This window comes from Hypanus sabinus, chromosome 8 (assembly GCF_030144855.1).
Source record: "Hypanus sabinus isolate sHypSab1 chromosome 8, sHypSab1.hap1, whole genome shotgun sequence".
NCBI classification, from domain to species: Eukaryota; Metazoa; Chordata; class Chondrichthyes; order Myliobatiformes; family Dasyatidae; genus Hypanus; species Hypanus sabinus.
The window spans coordinates 128,173,548-128,197,387 of NC_082713.1; the positions used below are offsets into that span (position 1 = coordinate 128,173,548).

General features: G+C 39.7%; 1 protein-coding gene across 1 annotated transcript in view; it reads left to right on the top strand.

The window, feature by feature from the left end:
• The window catches only part of LOC132397669 (uncharacterized), a 258,258-nt gene that overhangs the window by 161,981 nt on the left and 72,437 nt on the right, over positions 1-23,840 (top strand). Inside the window, exons 61-64 of the mRNA XM_059976438.1 lie at positions 3,546-3,665; positions 14,602-14,796; positions 15,852-15,950; positions 18,618-18,800. Of these exons, the coding sequence (XP_059832421.1) occupies positions 3,546-3,665; positions 14,602-14,796; positions 15,852-15,950; positions 18,618-18,800 (597 nt within the window). The remainder of the gene's footprint in view (positions 1-3,545; positions 3,666-14,601; positions 14,797-15,851; positions 15,951-18,617; positions 18,801-23,840) is intronic.

Genomic DNA, 23,840 nt, shown 5'->3' on the forward strand with positions numbered 1-23,840 from the left:
GGGAAATAAAGTAATTGAACTGAAGAAACAGACAATTTGTTCTCCTACAGCAGGTATTCACAACCTTTTTTACGCCATGGACCCTTACCATTAACCCTGAAACCCAAATTGGGAAATCCCGTCCTACAGGTTCACCGAATGAACTTCTTTCTCTCCATTCCAAATGAGAAATGATGGAGCTTTTGTAATATCAAAAAGGAGACACTGGTTGCTAGAAAAAAAAGATCACTTGACAATGTTTTGTTATGAACTGTATCCTTCTCAGGCCCGTCTTTGTCTCTTTCAATGCAGTGATTGTGTGAGCAGGTGCTTACTGTATTGATGTTGTAGGGTTTGTTTCAAAGCAGACAGCAAATTCTTGCTCGGCCTCATTGTGGGTCCCTTCAGCAAGGGCAGTAACTTTACGGCCCATATTTCCCATTCATACACTGCTGATGAGGAAAGTGCACATCGGACTCAAACCTCACCACCATTTATTCTAACGTTCTTGAAGATGGAATTTTTTGTTGAAAGTTATTTTCTGTCATAGTCTACATTGGCGAAGGGGGTAGTGTTAAGGAAAAGCAACTGAAATCTATACTAGAGTTAAGAGCACAGGCACTTGAAAATATCTATAAGACTTTTAGACATAGGAGCAGATTAGGCCATTGAGTCTGTCCCGACATTTAATTATGGCTGATAATTTTTCAACCCTACTTTCCTGCCTTCTCTCTGTATATAACCCTTATGCCTTTACCAATCTATAAAGCAATCAATCTTAAATATACCCAATGACTTGATCTCCCCAGCGCTCTAAGACAATGAACCCCCATCCTTCTGAATTCTACACGAGTACAGACTCCAAGACATCGAACACACTTCAGAAATTCCTAGAATTATTTTTGTGTATAACTATTTGCACAAACTGAAGGTACCCAGAAACAGCATTCGCTGACTCAAGCTAAGCAACTGAGAGAATTTAGTACTGAAGTGAATAGAAGTTATAGAAATTTCTTCACTCAGAAGGTGGTGAAACTTTGGAATTTCCAATCCAGGGGTCTGGGAGGGTTCTATTATAGAATTTATTGCAACAAAGAAGTTCTGGATATTAGAAGAATTGAGTGATGTTGGGATAGTGTACAAAAGTGTAAAACGTCAACCATATTTTGACAAATAGCAGAGCAGCTTGATGGACTGAATAGCCTATACCAGCTCCTAAGTTTTACTTCCTTATGATTCTTTCTTTTCCCCAAGATCATCTTGATTACAGGTTTAGATATTCACTAACAGCTGCAGCATGCTGATAGAATGACAAATTAAAACTGGGGAAAAAAATTATTTCTCTGGAAGACAGTCAATTTACCAAGAAATATGTGTGACTCCTTGAAGGAACTGGAGGATAAGTTCATTTAAATAGCACTCCCAAATAGAAATTGCAATGTACAGGAGAGATCACATCTCTCTAACCACAATCTTCAGTGAACCTCCCTACTGAGAACCCAACATGGGTGAATCAAATCTTTCTTTCAATGAGAATGAGTGGCAGCATTCTCTTATGAAAAGTATGCAGGCCAAGTTTTAAAATGTACATAAAGAGGCTTTAAAAAGCAACACTTCACATAGAGGGCTCACTCAGATATAGTAACATGATAAACTTGAATCCACAAAGGAATCCTCTTTTACTCTATGAATACAAATTAAATGAAGCGTGCATTGGAAATGTGTCATGCTTTAAGGAATGCTATTTCAAACAAATAGCTGGGAAGGGTGGTTGCCTGTGTTGCTAAGACTTCAGTGCAGTTCTTTGTGCAGCAATAGAAAAATGTAAAATAGTGTACTTTGTTAGGCATTCATAAATGCAAAATTAATGTTCAGTATATACTAAAGCTACCTGAGGAAGGAAGAAGAATTTTGATTTCTGGAAAAGAAGATTCAGTAAGAGAACAGTAGCAAGATGAACACTACCTCATTATTCCTTCTTTATGGCACTATTTATTTATTTTGTAATTTATAGTAATTTTACATCCTTACGTAAGAAAAATCACATCTCCTTGGAAGAAAGAGAGCTCAGGGCAAGCATATTCAGAGTTCTCTGATACTCTCAAACACTGAGCAGGAGACAGGATTCAAATAAAATGGCAAAAATTAGAGGCATGGACTTAACTATTAATTTGGTGGGGTTAGTTAAATAATTTACAAGGCAAAATTTTCAGTGAGAAAGTGAACCACATTCTCAGACATTGATTGAGCAAGGAAACCTGTTTCCCAAATGTTGGATGAGGGAAAGAACCATATTCCCAGAATGGTGCATATTAATATGGGAGTGTACTGGGGAGATGAATCTTCATCGATTCATTGAGATACGGCACAGAGGACGCCCTTCTGGCCCTCAGAGCCATGCCACCCACCAATTCCCCAATCTAATCATGGGACAATTTACAATGACCAACTGATTTACCAACCAGTACATCTTTGAACTGTGGGAGGGAGCCAGAGCACCTGGAGGACACCCACACGGTCACGGGAAGAACGTACATGCTCCTTTCAGGCAGCGGCAGGAATTGAACCTGGGTCGCCTGTACTTTAATGCGTTGTGCTAACCACTATGCTACCGTGCTGCCCCTAAATGTCAATTATCCAGAACTGAGATGATCATTATTTTTGTGTTCTGTTTATCCTTCATTCACAAGGGAACAATAAGCAACGTTGCTTTAAAATTACAATTATGTTTAACTATTAGTTAGCACGCTCAGTATAAACATTGCTTCCAAAACAGTTTGTGTGTTTGTTGAGTAGATGGTTTGTTGCTCTGGAATAGGATCAATGGGGCAGATGTCACAGCATCAGTGCTCTCAGACTAACATTTCAGGGGTAGCAGTGTAATCTTTTCTGCTTTTATGTTGAAGAAATATAGTGACAGTAGTCACTCACTCAAGCCAGGTCCTCAGTCCCAGAAGCAAGCTGCCTTCGGGTTGATGAAAGGTTGGCTTTCTATAAGTGCATCTCCAACTGGATGCAAATGCAAATGTATTGTGTATCTAATGAAATGTGCATTCTCAAATCTCTCACTGGATTATAGACTCCTTCCCTTGTAAAATCAGAGCCAGTCTGGTGTAGATGTTCTACTTAACCAATAGGACACACAGCAGAGCTCAGCATTGATACTGGGGAATTGTGTCTAACGTAGGGGGAGAGAATCATGCAGTTGTTCCATGAGACTCGAGCCATTTGTAACAGTGGTTCTAAAATGTGGAGCTGCTGTGATGGAATCCTTGCAGACTGCTTTGACTTTGCTCATTTTGCATGATTGTCCAATCTCTATTTAGATTCTTATTACGCTCCTCTGCACCTTCAATTTCATTGGTCAATGGAAGAATGAAGGTTGAGGGGTGACTGAAACATTTACCCGGAAGCCAAGTATATTAAAAGTATATTTAAAGTATATTTACCATGTATTGGTCAGTATGTCTGTAACGGGGAGGGAAGCCTCTTTTTTTATCCAAAATGGAATGAACATCCCATCCATCCCTTTACTGATATCACAGTGTCATTTCTGACCTTTGCAGAGTGGTATCCCTGTCGGAGAGTGGATTGTGATGTAACTGCGACGTGTGGCTCAGATAGGTCAGGATATCCGGTGTGTATCTGCGTGCCAGGCTGGAGTGAATTGGAGACCGGATGTTATGGTAAGTCTGACATAGAATAGATTTCTTCATTAACAGGAATCATGAATCTAAGATTCAGAGTAAATGGGCTTCCCCTTTACATTTGAGATGAAGAGAATTTTCTTCAGCCAGAGGGTGACGAACCTGTGAAATTTGTTGCTACTGGGGGCGGTGGAAGCCAAATAATTAGGTATATTTAAAGTATGGGTTCGAGATTGGTAAAGGAATTAAGGGTTACAGGGAGAAGGGAGGAAAATGGGTTTGTGAAAATCACTTGGTCATGATAGAATGGAGGAGTAGGCTTGATGGGCTGAATGGCCTAATTCTGCTCCTATGTCTTAAGGTGATCAGTCCCTACAACAAAAGGGGAGACTCAGGGTTCTTTCTCCAGCCACCTAATTCACTCCAGTGAATCTTTTATATACCTTCATTGTTAGAAGCAAAAGAAACGTTCAATTTATCACATGCAATGAAAGCCCGCCTCCTTGTTTATTCCAATCAAGTTACCTACTCTTGCTGTTCCCTGGTTAATTAATAGGGTGTAGTGATACATTAATCATGATCAATACTTATTCTAATAAAGAAATAGGACTAGGCCATTCAGCCCCTTCATGATGCCATCATACATTTTGCTGCATGGAGGCATAATTTGGTTACTTGCTGAGGAGCTGTGAATAGAGTTGAGTATTGTACCATGACCCCCACTTCTAACTGTCTGAGAGTCGGAAGGTCATTTCAGAAACAGCTGAACGTGGTTGTGAAGGGCACTGTCCAGAGCTGCTTGACGTCCCACTTTCCAACACTTGCGGAGGACCTCCTTGCAACCTGCTCCAGCTGCTTCTTCGATGATCTTCCATCTGTCACAAGGTCAGAAGTGGGAATATCCACACAATCTTTCGTTCTATTCACAATTTCTCAGCAAACAGCCAGACTTTGCCTGCATGCAGCAAGACCAGGGAAACACTTAGGTATGGGATGATAATACACAAGTAACATTTGCACTACAACAGACAAAGGTATGGTGATCTCCACTGTTGGATTAGAGTCTAAATTATAGGGGAAAAGTGTTGTACTTAAGTACCTGATTAGTCTGAAGGTATAGCTGCTTTGACTGGTCATATTCATGAAGAAACTCATAAGATTCATCAAACCAGTGGGTGGGATTTCTTTAATAGGATCAAATCAAAGCAAATTAGCTGAGGTTACTTGAAATTGTGAGATGTAATGTTTGTTCTGGTATGTTTTATTATCATTTACATCTTAATTATTTGTTTAAGGACGACCAATAAAAAAACATGAGTGTCCATACCCATAAGAATAATTCCGATGGTTATGATGCAATTGTGTTGGTGTTTTCAGAATTCAGGGTTAATTGTTCATTAAGTTTTATAAGCAATGCTGGTACTGCAGGTTCTTCTGCCTCAGATGTAATGATTTTTAATATGTGAATTAGAATCAAAGTGTTGGGGAAGGGGGATGACATTAGATTAGAGTCTAAATTGTAGTTTAACTTTATAATGCTTACTTATGTTTTTAACATAATCGCCTGTTTATAATACTGTTATGATACGGCAACAATGAATATAAAATTGAGATAGGTTTTTTTAAACAAATAAAACATTTATTAAACACTGCTCAATAAAAAACCGAAAGTAAACAAACGACTAACTTAACCAGAAGTTAACTGCTATACAGCAACTCGAACAGTTCTTAAAGCAATAAATGCGAATGCGGTTCTTAAAAGTGATAAATGCGAACACAGTCCTTAAAAGTGATAAATGCAAAAGTCCAAATGATTTACACAGTCAATTAGGAGACTTTCCTGAAGCAACGAATTCCTCAACGATGTGACGTTATTGCTGATCCCAGCCAAAATATGCCTTGCCCAAAGGATTTACGATGAAGGAAATAAAACGGCTTAAAGGCACTGCCCTTTCCTTGGCAAAACCCTGCTCCAGTCCTTTCTGCTCTTTTGGCAAGGACTATCTCAGATGCAGGTTAGTAATTCCTTCCAAATGAGGATCAAATAAGGTCGAACCTGTTTCTCCGCCGACAACACCAACTTTTCTCAATCCCTCGAGTCTTCCATACTTCAATAAATTCTTCACTCTCCAACTGGACTGCAAGGGTAGGAATTAAAACTGGCAATGGTTTTAAAATCTGCCGGCACAACTTACTTTAGAAAATAAAACTCCACTTTAAAACAAAACTGCGTCATGAGATGAACACGCAGCATAACGGAGTCACTGACAAATTAACCCACGAACTGACCTGCATCACAGCAAGGCTTTCTCCTTTTATACCTGTTGAAACAGGCCATCACAGTGACCTCTCACTGGCGCGAAAATTACATCACTCCACCATCATAAAACCATGACAGACAGACATACTTTATTGATCCCGAGGGAAATTGGGTTTCGTTACCATCATACCAACCAAGAATAGAGTAGAAATGTAGCAATATAAAACCATAAATAATTAAATAAAAATAAGTTAATCATGCCAAGTGGAAATAAGTCCAGGACCAGCCTATTGGCTCAGGGTGTCTGACACTCTGAGGGAGGAGTTATAAAGTTTAATGGCCACAGGCAGGAACGACTTCCTATGACGCTCAGTGCTGCATCTCGGTGGAATGAGTCTCTGGCTGAATGTACTCCTGTTTCAGACACCACCGTCAGAGAGTCCAGTTCCACCCCCACAACATCACTGGCCTTACAGGAGTTTGTTGATTCTGTTGGTGTCTGCTACCCTCAGCCTGCTGCCCCAGCACACAACAGCAAACGTGATAGCACTGGCCACCACAGACTCATAGAACATCCTCAGCATCATCCAGCAGATGTTAAAGGACCTCAGTCTCATCAGGAAGTAGAGACGGCTCTGACCCTTCTTGTAGACAGCCTCAGTATTCTTTGACCAGTCCAGTTTATTGTCAATTCGTATCCCCAGGTATTTGTAATCCTCCACTATGTCCACGCTGATCCCTTGGATGGAAACAAGGGTCACCGGTGCCTTAGCCCTCCTCAGGTCCACCATCAATCCCTTAGTCTTTTTCATATTACGCTGCAGATGATTCTGCTCACACCATGTGACAAAGTTTCCCACCATAGCCCTGTACTCCACTTCATCTCCCTTGCTGATGCATCCAACTATGGCCCAGTCATCAGAAAACTTCTGAAGATGGCAAGACTCTGTGTTGCAGTTGAAGTCTGAGGTATAGATGGTGAAGAGAAAGGGAGACAGGACAGTCCCCTCTGGAGCCCCAGTGCTGCTGACCACTCTGTCTGACACACAGTGTTGCAAGCACATGTACTGTGGTCTGCCAGTCAGGTAATCAATAATCCATGACACCAGGGAACATCCACCTGCATCACTGTCATCACTACATCATGCCCAGCAGAGACTCAATTACATCATGGTCATGTAACAGTCACAAGATACCCACGTGGTATATAACACCTCCCTCCAAAAAAATTTTTTGATCTGTCAAGAGCAAAATTTTAACAATTAACTATTTACCAAAAAAACAGATGTACAAAATTTACAACATAGACAGTACACATAGTACTATCATACAGCACCTACAAATTACTATGCAGTAGGAGTGTTACAAAGGTTAAAATGTCACTCCATAAAAAAAATTACATTGTACATTCAACATCTAGATAGACAATCAGCCATCACATTTTCCTTGGCTTTAATATGAGTTATCAACATATTGTACTATTATAACATCAAACTTTTGTTGCTAAATTGGAGTTTGATTTATTTCCTTAACCATTTTCTTTAACCAAGCCCGAACCTACAACATAACTAAGGTAAGTCCCAGTGGCATGCCCAAATTCACTTTTAGCTAAGTTAATATTTAAGTTAGCTTTTGAAAGCCTTTCAAATAGTTTCTCCACCACAGTAATATGTGCTTCCCAAGTATCATTTCCTGTAACTAAATCGTCAATATAAGCATCTGTATCTTTCAACCCTTGAATCACAGAGTTAATCTTCCACTGGAAAGTACTTGGGGCATTCTTCATCCCAGATGGAAGAATGTTATATTCATATAATCCAGATGGAGTTAAAAATGCAGAAATCTCTCTACCTCTATCCGTCAATGGAACACACCAATACCCTTTCAATAAATCAATCTTTGTAAGGAACTTTGCTTTTCCAACTTTATTTGCACAATCATCTACTCTAGGAATTGGATAGGCATCTGTTTTCGTTACAGCATACACCTTCTTGTAGTCCGTACAAAACAAAATACTACCGTCTGACTTAGGCACCATAACACAAGGTGAACTCCAATTCAAATTAGAAGGTCTAATAATATTATTCTCTAACATATATTTAATTTCTTTCTCAGCAAGTTCACATTTTTCCATGTTCATCCTGTATGGACATTGTTTTATGGGTTTGGCATCTCCAACATCTACATCATGTGAAGCTACTGTGGTTTTTCTAGGAATGTCTAGAAATAAATCTCTATATTTAAAAATTAATTACTTCATCTGCTGCTTCTGCTCTGACTGTAAATGAGCTAATTTCTCATCAATATTTTCCAGAATGGTTGAGTTTGTTAATCTGACAGAAACAATGTTGGGTTTAGAATGAGTTTCAGATGAATCATCCATTATGTTCCTAGTAAGATCAGACTCATTATTATTGACCACAACAGTCATAGTAGCAGACTGTTACTCATAATATGATTTTATCATATTTATATGACAAAGTTGTGTTGCCTTTCTACAATCTGGAGTTTTTATCACATAATCCACCTCATTAATTTTAGACATAATTTCATAAGGACCATGAAAGTTAACTTGTAAAGGATTTGTTTGCACTGGGAAAAGAACCAACACCTTATCTCCAGGCTTAAATGTCCACATCCTAGCTTCCTTATTATACCAGGTTTTTATTTTCTCCTGAGCCGATTTAAAATTTTCCCTGGCTAAACTACAAGCTTTATGTAATCTGTCTTTAAATTTTAAAACATAATCCAACAAATTAGTGTGTACCTCTTTATTTAATCCATTGTTCTTTTAATAAAGCCAAAGTACCTCTAACTCTATGCCCAAATACAAGTTCAAATGGGCTAAAACCTAATGAATCCTGTACCGACTCCCTTACTGCAAATAGAAGTAAGTGTATACCCTAATCCCAATCATTTTCATTTTCCACACAATACGCCCTAATCATAGTCTTGAGGGTAGAATGAAACCTCTCCAAAGCTCCTTGCGATTCTGGACGGTATGCAAACAAGGTAATCTGCTTAGCTCCTAGTTTATAAATTATCTGTTGAAACAATCCAGACATAAAATTACTACATTGATCAGACTGTATTTCCTTAGGCAACCCAAAATAAGTAAAGAATTTTATAAGTGCCTTTGTTACAGTTTTAGCCCATTATATTCCTAAGTGGTACTGCCTCTGGAAACCTAGATGCAGTGCACATGATGGTCAGCAAGTATTGATGGCCAGTTTTTGTTTTTGGTAATGGGCCTACACAATCTATAATAATTTTGGAAAATGGTTCACCGAATGCTGGAATAGGTTGTAGTGGGGCCACTGAAGTAGCTTGATCAGGTTTACCCACAATTTGGCATGTATGACACATTCTGCAAAACATCGCCATATCTTTTCTCAAACCAGGCCAGTAAAAATGTTTAAAAATCTTGTCCACAGTTTTCCTTACCCCTTGATGTCCACCCAAGGGCACACTATGAGCTAAATTTAAAACCTCATTTCGATAAACTTTAGGAACAACTACCTGATGAACAACCTTCCAATCATCACTTGCAGGAATTGTAGGCGATCTCCACTTCCTCATCAATACTCCTTTCTCAAAATAATATCCTACTAGCACCTTTTCAATTTCACTATCCAGAAGAGCTTGTTCTTTTAATTTGATAATATCAGGGTCTCTACTCTGCTCTGCTATCATCTCTTTCTGAGACAGAGACAAATCTTCATAAGGAGACTTACTCCAAGAATCTTATTCAAACAATGAAGGTAAGAAAGTTTCTGACATCCTCAAAATTCAAATCGAACAGTCATGGGTAACAATTTCATTCTGCACATCAAGCTTTTTAGTCATAGCTCGAGTTACAACACAGGAGGAATCTGTTAGAATCCATCTGTGGTACCTCTGATTTTATTGTCAAGTGCACTTCAGGAAAAACTTGTCCACCTGCCAAGTCATTGCCTAACAATAAAGAAATAACGTTCACAGGTAAGCTAGGTTGTAGTCCTACTTTAACAATTCCTGTAACTAACCCTGACCTTAAATTTACTCTATGCAATTTACTTTAGGCTTAAGGGCACTCCCAACACCTTGTATATAGTTTACCTCACCAGTATCAAACTCATCATTAAACTTTAACACAATGTCTAATATCAGTGATTGAGAACCTCCAGTAACCCTAAGGATTTTTATTGGCACCAGAGTGGATCCCTCTTTCAAGGATACAAATCCTTCAGTTATAAAATGATCATATCCCTTCTTAACTTGGTCAGACTCTAACAAAGCTTCATTTGTGTTCATCGAACCCTGTAGATTTACTGGTGTTTCAGTAATGTTGCACACAAGCATCTGGAACTGCTTCCTTCTCCTTTTTCAATCAGAGACAGTTGGCTATTACATGACCAGGTTTCTTACAATAATTACAAATGGGACCAAACTGTCTTTCCTTCCTCTTTCCCTTTCTCACTAACTTCGGATTTAATTTCTGGTTTACCTTGATTCTCTGTTATTTTCCCTTTTAAAAGTTCTGCCCTGAGGAAATCTATTCTTGTGGGATTAAAGCATACACATCAGCTAATTTAGCAGACTCCTGCAATGTAGCAGAGTCCCTCTCATTTAAGTATGTCCTTACTTCAACAGGGATGCTCCTTTTAAATTCCTCCATTAAAATCAGCACTTTCAATTTATTATAGTCCCCATTTACATTTTTAGAGGAAACCCATCTCTCAAAACACACAGTTTTATCATAGGCAAATTCCACATAAGTTTTTTCCACGGATTTCTTCAAATTTCTGAATCTTTCTCTATATGCTTCCGGAACCAGCTCATACGCATTTAATACATGCCGCTTCACAATATCTTAATTAAGTGCTTGCTCAGCAGTTAAAGCTGTATAAACTTGTGCCTTGCCTTTAATTACACTTTGTAACAGCACTGACCATTTCTCTTTTGGCCACTCTGAAATCAGAGCAACAGTTTCAAAATGTTGAAAATATTTCTCTACTTCTGTTTCATTAAATGGAGGAACCAATTTAATTTCCTGACTAATAACAAACGTTTTTCTTGGACCAGAGGACTAATTCTCGGACCTTAATTCTGCCATCACAAGTTTAAATTCCCTCTTTTTACTTTCAGCTTCTAACCGACTTAATTCTAAGTTAGCTTCCAATTGCTTCTGTTTTAACTCAGCTTCTATTCTAAGCTTTTCTAATGCTACCTGTTCCAGGTGTAACTGGATCACTGCTTTACTCACAGGGAACATATCTAAAACCACTTAATCAAAAACACCCAAATCTATATAGTGTTCCATGATTTTCCTCTGAATTACAGGCTTTGTTGTAACCTTCAAAATACCTGTAAGTTCCAACCTGCTAGCAATCTCAGATACATCACTCTTTTTTGCCTTTGCTAATAACTCCGGGTATGGCGATGCCAGGAGATCGTCAATATTCATTGTTGCCAAATACCACTCACAAACCAATCAAACAAAAGAATCAAGTATTTCTCTTACCAAAACACTAATCAATAATTAAACAAGCATTTAAACTCAAAAATAGATTCAGATCGTACGAGACCCCAATTGTTACGATACAGCAACAATGAATATAGAATTGAGACAGGTTTTTATAAACAAATATAACATTTATTAAACACTGCTCAATAAAAAAAAGTAAACAAACGACTAACTGAACCGGAAGTTAACTACTATACGGCAACTCGAACAGTTCCTAAAGCAATAAATGCAAACATGGTTCTTAAATCGATAAATGCGAACACAGTCCTTAAAAGTGATAAATGCAAAAGTCCAAATGATTTACACAGTCAATTAGGAGACTTTCCTGAAGTAACGAATTCCTCAACGATGTGACGTTATTGCTGATCTCAGCCGAAATATGCCTTGCCCAAAGGATTTACGATGAAGGAAGTAAAACAGCTTAAAGGCACTGACCTTTCCTTGGCAAAACCCTGCTCCAGTCCTTTCTGCTCTTTTGGCAAGGACTATCTCAGATGCAGGTTACTAATTCCTTCCAAATGAGGATCAAATAAGGTCGAACCTGTTTCTCTGCTGACAGCACCAACTTTTCTCGATCCCCCGGGTTTTCCGTACTTCAATAAATTCTACACTCTCCAACTGGACTGCAAGGGCAGTAATCAAAACTGGCAATGGTTTTAAAATCTGCCGGCACAACTTACAATAGAAAGTAAAACTCCACTTTAAAACAAAACTGCGTCATGAGATGAACACGCAGCATAACGGAGTCACTGACAAATTAACCCACGAACTGACCTGCATCACAGCAAGGCTTTCTCCTTTTATACCTGTTGAAACAGGCCATCACAGTGACCTCTCACTGGCGGGAAAATTACATCACTCCACCATCACAAGACCATTACATCATGCCCAGCAGAGGCTCAATTACATCATAGTCATGTGACAGTCACAAGATACCCACGTGGTATGTAACAATACTTAGTGAAGTATCATACTGAATTCTACCATCTTCAGATCCACTAACCACCAAGATAAGATCTATGTTACACATGTATATTGTTTGTCTTATTTCATATAACTGGTCACCACACTCTTTATGAGAAAATAAAATCAAATTACATAGTACTACAGTAGGTGCTAGTAGGCCATCAGAAGCTCTAGATACCGGAAGGAGGCAGTGAATAGAAAACACTCACTTCTGGGGGTAAGTTTTGTTTATAAGAAAACAAAATGTACAGAATATTTACATGAGTAAGAACAATTCAAAATTCCAACATTCTGTTTAGGTTCCAAATCTCAGATATCAACAAAAAAGAATCTCCTGTTTAATTAGAATCAGTGATATTCATTAGAATAACCTTTATTACTCCAATTTCTCTAACTAATTAGATTTAGTGTTATTCCCTGTTTAAAGGTTTACAGACTAACATTTCTTTTTTATTTATCCCTATTAGTTAGAAAAGTAATTGAATTCCCATTCTTAAGTATTGTGGTTAACGTCAGTTTCAGTTCAAGTCAGTATATCTACAAACTGAAATTTGTATATCTATACTGCTTAACTCCTTTCATGCTAATTCTGCAACATCACAAAAGTAAGTCTCATTCAATAACTTAACAAAGTCTTTGCAAAAGTAATCAGTTCTTGCAGAAAATCAGATTCAGATCCTTTGAATGAAAATAAACTTTCACATCCAACCGTATTACATCCTCTGTGTTGTTAAACATTTCATTCCCATGCTGGTTCTTTGATCTTGGGTGGCTCACCATGAGAGGAGACATGTTAGAGGTTTACAAGGTATTGAGAGGAATAGATAGAGTGGACAGCTGGTGCCTCTTCCTCAGGGCACCACCACTCAGTGCAAGAGGACATGGCTTTAAGGTAAGAGCTGGGAAGTTCAAGGGGGATATTAGAGGAAGGTTTTTCACTCAGAGAATGGTTGGTGCGTGGAATGCACTGCCTGAGTCAGTGGTGGAGGCAGATACACTAGTGAAGTTTAAGAGACTACTAGACAGGTATATGGAGGAATTTAAGGTGGGGGATTATATGGGAGGCAGGGTTTAAGGGTCAGCACAACATTGTGGGCTGAAGGGCCTGTACTGTGCTGTACTATTCTATGCTCTACGTTTTATTTCTTGTTTCATTGGATGAAATAGTTGATCATCCACAGAAAGCTGATTCACACTCTTATACAAAATAACGTGATACAACAGGATTACAATCTGTAAGTTTTTATGTACACTCTATTTTCTATTTCGAAATAACTCAATGTCACATTGTTGTTTCCAAACATTTCTCAGTTACAACACTACTGAACATATTTCACACACAAATTTATACACTTGGAACAGTAAAAGTTTTAACTCACCAAATCCCTTGGTGTGATCTAACAGAACTACTTCCTGATTACACAGCAGAGAGGTTGGACACTCATCTCTGCTGATGTTGTCTTGTTACAGCTGTAGCTTCAATAGATCTTTTATCGCTATCATCCCTCCTCCAGGGTTTCACCCTGACGTTTTCAGTTAAGTATGGTAGAGATGCTCACTACTAATTACACTTTTAACATTATTATATCTTTAGTTTCTCATAGTTTTCTGAGTTTCTCTCACTTTCCTGCGCTGCATCAGCCACACCTCGTTCTCACATAGTTTTTTTTCCAAGTTCTCTTTTTTAATTTGGTAAACCTCGTTTTCATCCCTCAACAGGTGGAGCTTTCTAACATTCCATCTTTGGGTTTAATTAACCTGGGTTACACCTAGCTAGCTACTTTGGACATGCAGTGACATTTGCCATTGCCAAGTGTCCCACTATCAACATCTTGGGGTCACCATTGACTGGAAACTCAATACTAATGGTCGCAGAGATAGCATGATTGCAAGAGTAGGTCAGATGTTAGGACAACCTGATATCCAGAGCCTTTCCACCAGCTAAAAGCCACAGGTCTGGAGTATGATGGATTTGGAGCAGTAATTAGCCTGATTGGATTGATCCTACTTACAGTGAACAGCAATTTTCCACATTGCTGGGTGTTGTAACTTGCTTCTTATTAGGCTGGGTCTGTGTGCAGTCAGATTAGAACCTGTAACTATCTGGTCCAATGAAGGGTGTTGCCACCAAGCAAAAGCTGACATTTGGGAGTCCTAGAAAATCTTTCTGAAGTTCAGTAAGGTCTCATACGAGAGAAACCATCTACTCACCTGTTTATCTCTCTTTCGGCCTTCTTGTCCAGACATTAGGAACATGGTGCAGACTGTAACCACCAATATCATTGGACCCAACATCACATTGATGTGGATGGTCAATCCACTTCCAGGAATGGTGATCCTCAACTATCGAATCATCGCCAATTGCACAAACCAGACCGGTGGGGTCCAGCAGTTTCAAAGCTCCCAGCCTGCAGACACGACCACTTTAGTTTTAACAGGTAAGGTGTTCCAGATTCTGTCTCATCCTTCCTTCCATAAATCTGCTACAGGAATTGAGCCTGGGATACTTGCAAATGGAGTGTTCAGCTGATGAATCTGCCAAGTCAGGTATACTTTCCAGACTGCTGCCATAATGTAAAAAGCTGAAGTGGAATTTGGGGTTTTGTTGTGATGGTGTGGTGTGCTGGGGTATTTAGCAACAAAGGAAATGAGTGTGGTATGGTGGTATAGAGATAGAGTGAGGTAGATGAAGGGTTAGGTTGGTGTGTACTGCAGAAGTTGATAGGTTCATGACAAGTAAGGTCATCAAAGGTTATGGGGAGAAGGCTGGAGAACCTGGTTAAGAGAGATAATAAAATCGCCATGATGGAATAACAGAGCAGACTCAACGGGCTGAATGGTCTAATTCTGCTACTATATCTTATGTTGTAGTGGGAGGATGGAGTAGGGTATGTTTAAAGAGTTTGCGATGTGGGAGGGAACACAATAGACCACCAATGGAATGGATATCAACAAAATCTATGAATGATAAAGTCAGAAATAAATAGAGAAAATACAGGTCTGGCAGCATTTAGACACAGAGTTCCTTTGGCAGGCACAAGAAGCTGCAGATGTTAGGATCTAGAGTGAGAAACAAAATGCTGGAGGACCTCAGCTTGTCATGCAACATCCATGCAGGTAGTGAGGGACTCCGGTTTGGAGGATGTTTGTAGCCTGGCCTCGAAGATGGGACTAGTGAAGCAAGTGAAGCAGGCTAAAGCAGGGATTCCCAGTCCCAGTGACGGGTCACTTGCCTCAGTGCCACACACTGAGAATTGGAGGATCTCGACCCACAACGTCACTCGTCTATTTCCCATCACAGAGGCCACCTCGGATGCTGAGTTCCTCCAGCAGTTTGTGACTTTGCTGATGAGGTGTTGGATTTGTGGTTCGTTACAATGCACTGCCACAATCTACTTGATGAATTTTCAGAGAAGGTCAGAGGTTTTCATGGAAATTGTTCTGCAATGTATTTTACACCTTGCTTGGTTAACTTCTGTGAATTGAATCTCAGGACTGGGCTCCCTGTACATGTGCACCACTGTCATCCAGGTGAACACCTCCTCAGATGGTCTGGTGACCTCCCGACCTTTTACCTTCGACATCCGCTCCGGTGAGCCTTGCAGTTCTCTCTCACAAATGTGATGTTCAGCACAATGTCTGGGTGTAATTCGTAGTAGTTTTTTTATTACCACATTTAATGAGATCCATTGAAAATCCTTTGTTTGCATGCCATCCAATCAAATCATTGCATACATAAGTACAAAGGGAGAATAAACACAATGCCGAATATAGTGTTACAGTACAGAGATTAAAGTGCAGTGATTGTCGACAAATAGAATGTAAGGGTTATGACAAGTTAATATGCGAGATCAAGACCTCACAGTTCGCGATTATTATTACAGTGGGATATAACTGTCCTTGTGCCTGATGAAGTGTATACTTCATCATATGTCTGAGGGGGAGGGGGGAGAAGAGAGAATCACTGGTGTTGGAGGGGATTTTGATTATGTTGGTTGCTTTCCCAAGGCAGTGGAAAGTGTAGACATAGTCCATGTGAGGCTGGTTTGTTTTATGGACTAGGCTATGTTCACAAGTCTGCAATTTCTTGCAGTCTTCAGCAGAGAAATTGCCATGCCAAGCTGTAGGCATCTGGACAGCTGTGCCCTCTCAAATTCAAATTGACATTTGTAGACAACTTGGTTGAAGACAGAGTTGGGTGGAGAAGATGACAAAAATTACGTTAGTATAGTAAGTGATAAAAATGTCTCTAAGTTATCTTGCTGGAAGTTTGACAGGGTGATCACTGAAATCTACTTAGAGCAACCACTTCAGATTCAGTTTATTGTCATTTAGAAACCACAAATGCAATGCAGTTAAAAAATGAGACAACGTTCCTCCAGAATGATATCACAAAAACACATGACAAAACAAGCTACACCAGAAAATCCACATAATGTTTGTCAATCCCCAATCCGAAGTCCGGAGAGGCTGCTGTGTATTAATATCGCGCTACCATCTTACATCTGGAAGAGGGAATAATGCAACTTAGAGAGTGACCAGCTCTCATTATTAGCTTAAGGAAAACTGAACTATAAGTCATACATATAGCACAGAAATAGGTCACTGAGGCCATGGTGGATGTCACTAATTTACATTGATTATGCAATAACTCACAAGTTACACGGCAACATAGAAGCAGGAATTGGTCACTTGGGCCTCAAGACTGGCAATTCAATATGATCATAGCTGACCTGCCCCAAGCCTTGTGCCAGTTCCTCACCATCCACAATTCACTCAGTCCTTCAAAAACGTATCTACTTCAATTTCTAATGGTCTAGCCTCCACAACTCTCTGGAATATTGAAGTTTAGAGATCCAGTATCCTCCACAAGAAGAATAGAAATCCTGTCCTTATTCTCCCCATCTTCCCATCTACCTCTCTGATTCTAGCACTCACCTACACACCAGAGTCAACTCCCAGTGGCCAATTAACCTTTCAACATGCATGTGCTTGGGGAAAATCTACAGTCACAGAGAGGATGTGCATAATCCACATAGACAGACCTTAAGATCAGAATTGAAACCAAATCCTTGCAACTGTCAGGCAGCAGCACTACTAGCTGTGTCATTGTGTCCAACCTGATTGCTTATGTAGAGCCCTTTCTGATTTATTTTGTGAAGTAGAAAACAAAAACGATGAAGGTATGCTCTTCATAGTATGAGGTACTTCCTTATGACTGACCTACCTTGGGTGAATTCCAAAGCTCAGAACCAGTGTTGACAGACTGGTGAAGGGATTGCATTCTAAATCCAATTTTAATTCTCTCCATCACATTGGATAACGGATGGGCAATCATACTCTATGAAATTCACATCCAGATGCTGTGACATAAATTTTCATAATCCCTTTGGTCAAGCAGATCTTATTCAGTAATGCAAAAAAAAGAACGAAAAAATGTTCATCCATTCTTGAATTTCTTTCATATTTTTAAAAGGTGATAAAAATGTGATCTGCCTCAAATCCTCTCATCACCTGCATCCTCTCAGAGAAGCACTAGCTGATTCATTCCCTGAGTAACATGTTTCTTGGAACACTTCAGGGGATATTATTTACACTTCACAAGAATGACCATTGTTGAGCACAACCTGGACAATATAATCATCTTAGTGTGGCACCCAAGTGGGCAATTGTAAGTAAACTGATGGCTCACTTATCTCTCACCCTTAACCCCACTGGGTGTCCTCTAACCCCAAACACCCACCCTCCCAGAGGCCCATGCCTGAGCTAACAAGGTTGCAGACATATTAGTGTGACCCCCTAATGTTTAATGCCACACCACCATCCCACTCTCAATCTCTGTCAGAATCCAGAACATGCCCCGTTTCCCCACCCATCTACTTAAAGTGATCAGTTCCAATCCAAATGCACATTGGACAATCCATCATGGATGGCCTCCCATTTTTCACCCTTGTCACCTATCCCAAGCATTGTCACTGACATTTTCCAGTGCTCATTCCCTCTTCCACTGATCCCATTCTTCCTCATGGTTTATAGTCACCTCACTGTGTTCATTCCACTGAATATCCCACATTATGAACCACGACTGACAACGAATATTGAGCAGTGCATTTTAAAACTCAAAAGTATACAGCTGAAGTTCTCCATAGAGGTTCAGTGACCTTTCTGATGGTCCTGTTGTGACTCTTGTCATGTCTTTCATTCAGCGACATCTATTGGGACTCGTGACTTTATGTTCATAACTCTTCTATCATTTTAGAGATGATCCTGGAGCCTTTACGTTTAATCTCCATCTCAGCCACTGATGCTGTTATTTCATGGGGTTCCCGTAGGAGTGTAAGTAGTCTGAGAGCCTGCCGACTCAACTATTACAATACTGGGGCTCCCCATATGATTCATACCATCAATGCCAGCTCAGTCAGTACAGAGACACTGATCACAGGTAAGAACTAAATTAAATCAGGTACAATCCCTTGTACCTTCGTGTTTACCTACCTAAGATTCTATAAAATTCATGGAAACGTTAAAATAATATACACACTTTTCACTACTTAATTCGGTCACAAAGAGTCCTGTTGTGAATTGTTTTTAGTTAAAGTAAGAAGCTAACTTTTGTATTGCAAACGCCCAAGTACAACATGACAGTGACTCAAAAATTATAGTCATAATGATATTGGTATTATATCTTATATGTATGTGTATATATATATATAAAATGTATTCTATATAATTCTATGTTTTATATATATATGTGTGTGTGTGTGTGTGTGTCGGGGGGGTGGGGGGGGGTAGTATCTATATGGTTACAGTGATCTGGGTTTCAGGTTTAATTTTGTCTGTGTAGCAAGTTGAACTGCCCTGCTCACCTTTGAAAGATTGTTGTAGGATCTGAAAGAATGGGTGAGGTTTCAGTTTAAAACTATATCCAAGAAATGACATCTCAAGTGCTGTCACTCCATGCCGATGCTGAAGTATCAGGCTAGTATCATTCGTACGGCCAGATTTGGGAACAGCTTCTTTCCAACTGTGTTAAGACTGCTGAACAGATCCTGACCTGGATCTGGGCCGTACCTTCCAGATATCTGGACCTGACTTGCACTACCGTACTTTCCCTTTTCTATTTTCTAATTATGATTTATAATTTAAATTTTTTATTATATTTATTTCGATTTGTACTTCAGGGAGCGCAAAGCGCAGAAACAAATATCACTGTGATGATTGTACACTCTAGTATCAATTGTTCGGTGACAATAAAGTAAAGTAAAGCTCGTGTGCTTAGATCTCTGCAGCAAGACTTAATTTCTGACACAAAGGCAGAAGTTCTTCTGTGGCCCCTCCTAAACTTACCTTCACTGGTAAGTTCCCAAGTTATTCAACACCTAGATCATCTGTCAGATCATGAGGGAGGTGAGACAGTTCAGACCCTGATGCTAAGTTGCCAGGAATGAAAGAGCATTGCAAAAGGAGGAATGCATTCCAGCTCCAAATCAGCTTCAGATCTTGTCTAAGGTACCTTAAGTTCCGTACATAGGTGTGTAAAGCACATCTTAAGTTCCCAACAATGTTGACAGGCTTGCCATATAATAATGCTCAAGTTGCAAGGCTTCTTTAGTTTTAATAAATGTAATTTGCCCAAACATGAAAGGTTTATTGTTCACTATGTGTCAATCTTTTGGAACCAGTCATGTTACATTGTAGAAATAACTTTAGAAGAGGCAAGAATACCATTAAGTTGATTCATTTCTAAGAAAGATAATACACATTCCAATGGCTGCAGCTGAAGAAGTATTTCCTCCTCCTCGCTCCCAGGATGGGAGTGCCCCTCCTGAACTTACCTTCACTGCTGAGTTCTCAAATTATTCAACAGCTGCATCTATTTGCCTGGTCCCAATTTAATTTTAGCCTCTTAGAAGCCATAGCAAGGTATTTGATTTCAAAATTCTGTGACAGTTATGAGTTTGACTTGAATGTAGACTCTATCAAAGCGAGAGTATGAGAAATGATGGGCAGCAAAGATAACAAAGAATCCAAAAATCTATTCTCGATGGACATTTGGACTGTAGAGTTATCAGATGACAGGTGTGGCAGAACAGAGGCTTAAAAAAAAGATTTCCTGACATCATCTTCACCAAGGAAAAGAATGCCAGTGAAATCCCAGCAAAGAAGTAGTTCAAATAACGGATCATCTAAACCAGCTTTTCTCAACCTTTTTACCCTGGAAGAACCTTTGAAATAATTTTCATGTCTCAGGGAACCCTTGCATAAAAATTGTAATATCTACAGTTCATAGTATGTTATGTGATTAGTAAGCTGTAGACATAATAATCCAAAAATTATTGTCAATGCTCTTTTGAGTAGAGAATGAAATTTAGCCAACCTTTCTTGAAATAAAACAGGTATTATGCTTAGCTTACGTTTCTTGAAATTAATCTCCTTCTTTCCCTTTCATAAATTTTAAAAGCTCATCAGAAAAACATAACAAATTTCTGTTAACTAATGGCATAACCAAAATGGGATTTAATTTTTCTGAAAGTAAGCTCAGTAGGTTTAATTTAAATAAAGGTTGTAAATTGATTTTAATTAATGCTATTTACAACATGAAAATTTATTGACAATGCTGAATAATAAAGTTAGTAAAAACAAAGTGAGTAAAGTGAATAAAAATACAACCTAAGGCACAATTTTATATAAAACTTTAAAACATGTTTTCTTACTAAATTACATGATCAGGCTCAAGTATAGGCAAAGCATATGAAACTTGTGCTTGTTTTTTTGCTGCACAAATACTCAATTCTGGGTTGAAGAGATAAGCGCACACGGATTTCACCTTCAACTAAAAGGAGCCAATTTCTATCCTCGTTCTTGATGCTTATTAAACAAGAAAACGTTTGTTCACACATGTAAGAAGTTGAAAACTACAGCAAAAATGTTCATTGCTTTCTTATGAATGGCAGGTTACACTTCTTTCACAGAAATCCAGAACTTGTCCAGGGGCAGGTCAGTGAATTCCGTTTTGAGTGCATGATCAGACTGCAACTCACAAAGTTCTTTCTCTTCTCTCAAAGTCAAGTTCTCAGGCTGAGCAGAAGATTCAGAGAAAAGGTCCCTCGCCCAGTCATACACTTGTGCTGAAAGGGAGGAAAAATGCTGTTCAATTTTGGGCGAGTTCATTCAATGCACCTTAATTTTATGACTGCCACTTCCTGTGATAGTTTAGCAGCTTCAGCTAACTCCTTCACCATTTCCTCATGATGTATATGCCCTCCTGATGAGGTCACATAACCTCTCCATGCCCAGAGTTGGGTGAGTCCATTCAGTGCTCAGAAAACACACTTCAGGCTCCTCATCAGCCTACCGTCCTCCCCTCTGTGCAATGCAGCACTCACCAATCACCAATTACCTGCAGCCTCCCTAAACTCATGTTAGAAACTGAGAACGGACTCAGCCAAATCAACACAGTCCTACTGCACACTGCTGAGTCCTCTAACGAGATTGTTAATGGTGCTGCTTGAATACTGCCCACCACTAGCACTGTGCAAAGTTCAAAAGACAATTTTTTTTTAATCATGACCTCTTGCGGAACCCCTAGCGACCTCTTGCAGAACCCCAGTTGAGAAACTCAGGTCTAAACTTTAATAAAAATGATGTATTTGAAAGCCTAGGTACTTTTAAAGTAGGTAAGTAAACTGGTCCAGATGGGATGCATCCTTGGGTTGTTAAGGTAATTAAGAGAGGAAATAGTAAAAGCCCTGATCGTAATCTTCCAAACATCTGTTGAATTAATGGTTGTGCCTGAGAAATGGAAAATTGTGGAAATGGAAAATAATCCTTGTTTAGAAAACTTCTGGATAAATCCACAACTTAGCTCTGTTGACGGGGAAAGTTTGAGAATAAAGTAATTAGGGAAAGGATTAGAAGCCAAGAGGATTGATTAGAAAAACAGTATGGATTAATTAAAGGCAAATTAGCTAAAGGAGAGAAATGCAGTTGAGGTATATACGGACCACTAGAAAGCAGTTGCTAAGGTGCCGCAAAATAGATTTAATGTCAAGACTGAAGGCTAGGAATAAGAGGAACTGTAACAACATTGGCTGGGAATTAGATAAGTAATAACTTTGCTTGAGAAATGAAAGCAGTAATTGATGGAAGTACCCAGCAGGTCAGGCGGCATCTGTGCAGGGAAAACGAGACCAATAATACTTGATTAGAAGTAATAAAGGTAGAAGACAAGTGTGTTTTCAGTCATGAAAAAGAAGAATATTTTCAGGAATTATAGAGGAAGCTTGACCCAAATGGAGAGCAGCAGAGATAATTCAGCAGTGAATGTGGACTGTGAAAGTAACAAGCCCACACCGGGCACAAAACAAGAGAGAACAGATACTAAGCACCACAGGCAACAAGTTACAGTGCATGTTGGAAAACCAGATCTGTCTTCTCAGTGGCTGACGGAAGTTTGGGGAGGATAATGAAATGGGCCACCTTGGGGAACCGTTTCCACCATTGTCATAATCACCATGACCCCATTGGAAGGTGGCAAACCCATGTTGGAATCTATGGCAGTATGAGATCATGAGCATTGGGGGATCTGTAGGGGCCGCAGGAGCCTGAAGGATCACTGGTTGGAAGATTTGGACTGGGCACATGGAGGGCAGGCAGCGACAAACTGACATACATCTGTAATCATGGTGGGCCATCAGAACCAGCGTCACAGAAAATCCCAGATGATCTGGGTGAGGATCTGGGAGGATGAAATGAGTGTCGATCTCCATTTCAGCTGGTTCGAACTGTTGTGACAGAGCATCCGCCTTAGAAATTGTTCAAAGAAGAGGTCCCAGCAATCCTAATGTGGGTTGAGATAGCAGGTCTGTTGAATGGATATGAGGTTCTGTTGGCCAGTCCAGATCAGGAAGGGCTTGGTGTTTCCCCATCAGCCAATGAAGTAGCTCCCTGTCTCCTACTAGAAGAGGATTTGGCTGTAGTTTCTGATGAAATGGCAGTAGATGGAGAAACACAAGAAGCACTGTAGTTGTTTGCGGGAGCGTGGTCTGGGCCATTCAATTATGGCGCACACTTCAGCTCTGTCCATGGTTATCTCTTGGGGGTGAAAGGATGTAACCTGGATGTAACTGTGAAATGGAACTGGTATTTGCAGTACAGTTGGTTTTCAGGTCAATTGTGCAGTCATGTGGTTTGTGAGGTGTGGTGCTGGTTTCCTTCATCCTGAAAGTGATGGCTATGTTGTGGTATCCCTGTGGGACTTTAGTGAGGTTGAGAGTTTCCTCCATCTCTGCAGATTTATAGATCAATGAGGTTGCAGGCAGGTGGTCCAACAGGTTGGATCCCCAATTCAGCAGTCAACCAGGTGACCAGGCAGAGCGATGGTCATGAGTGCAGAATCAGGGTTAACTGAAGGAAAGAGGACTGTTGGATGAGTCGATTGAGGGGAGTTTGATGGACACACTGCGCTCTCAGATACTCATGT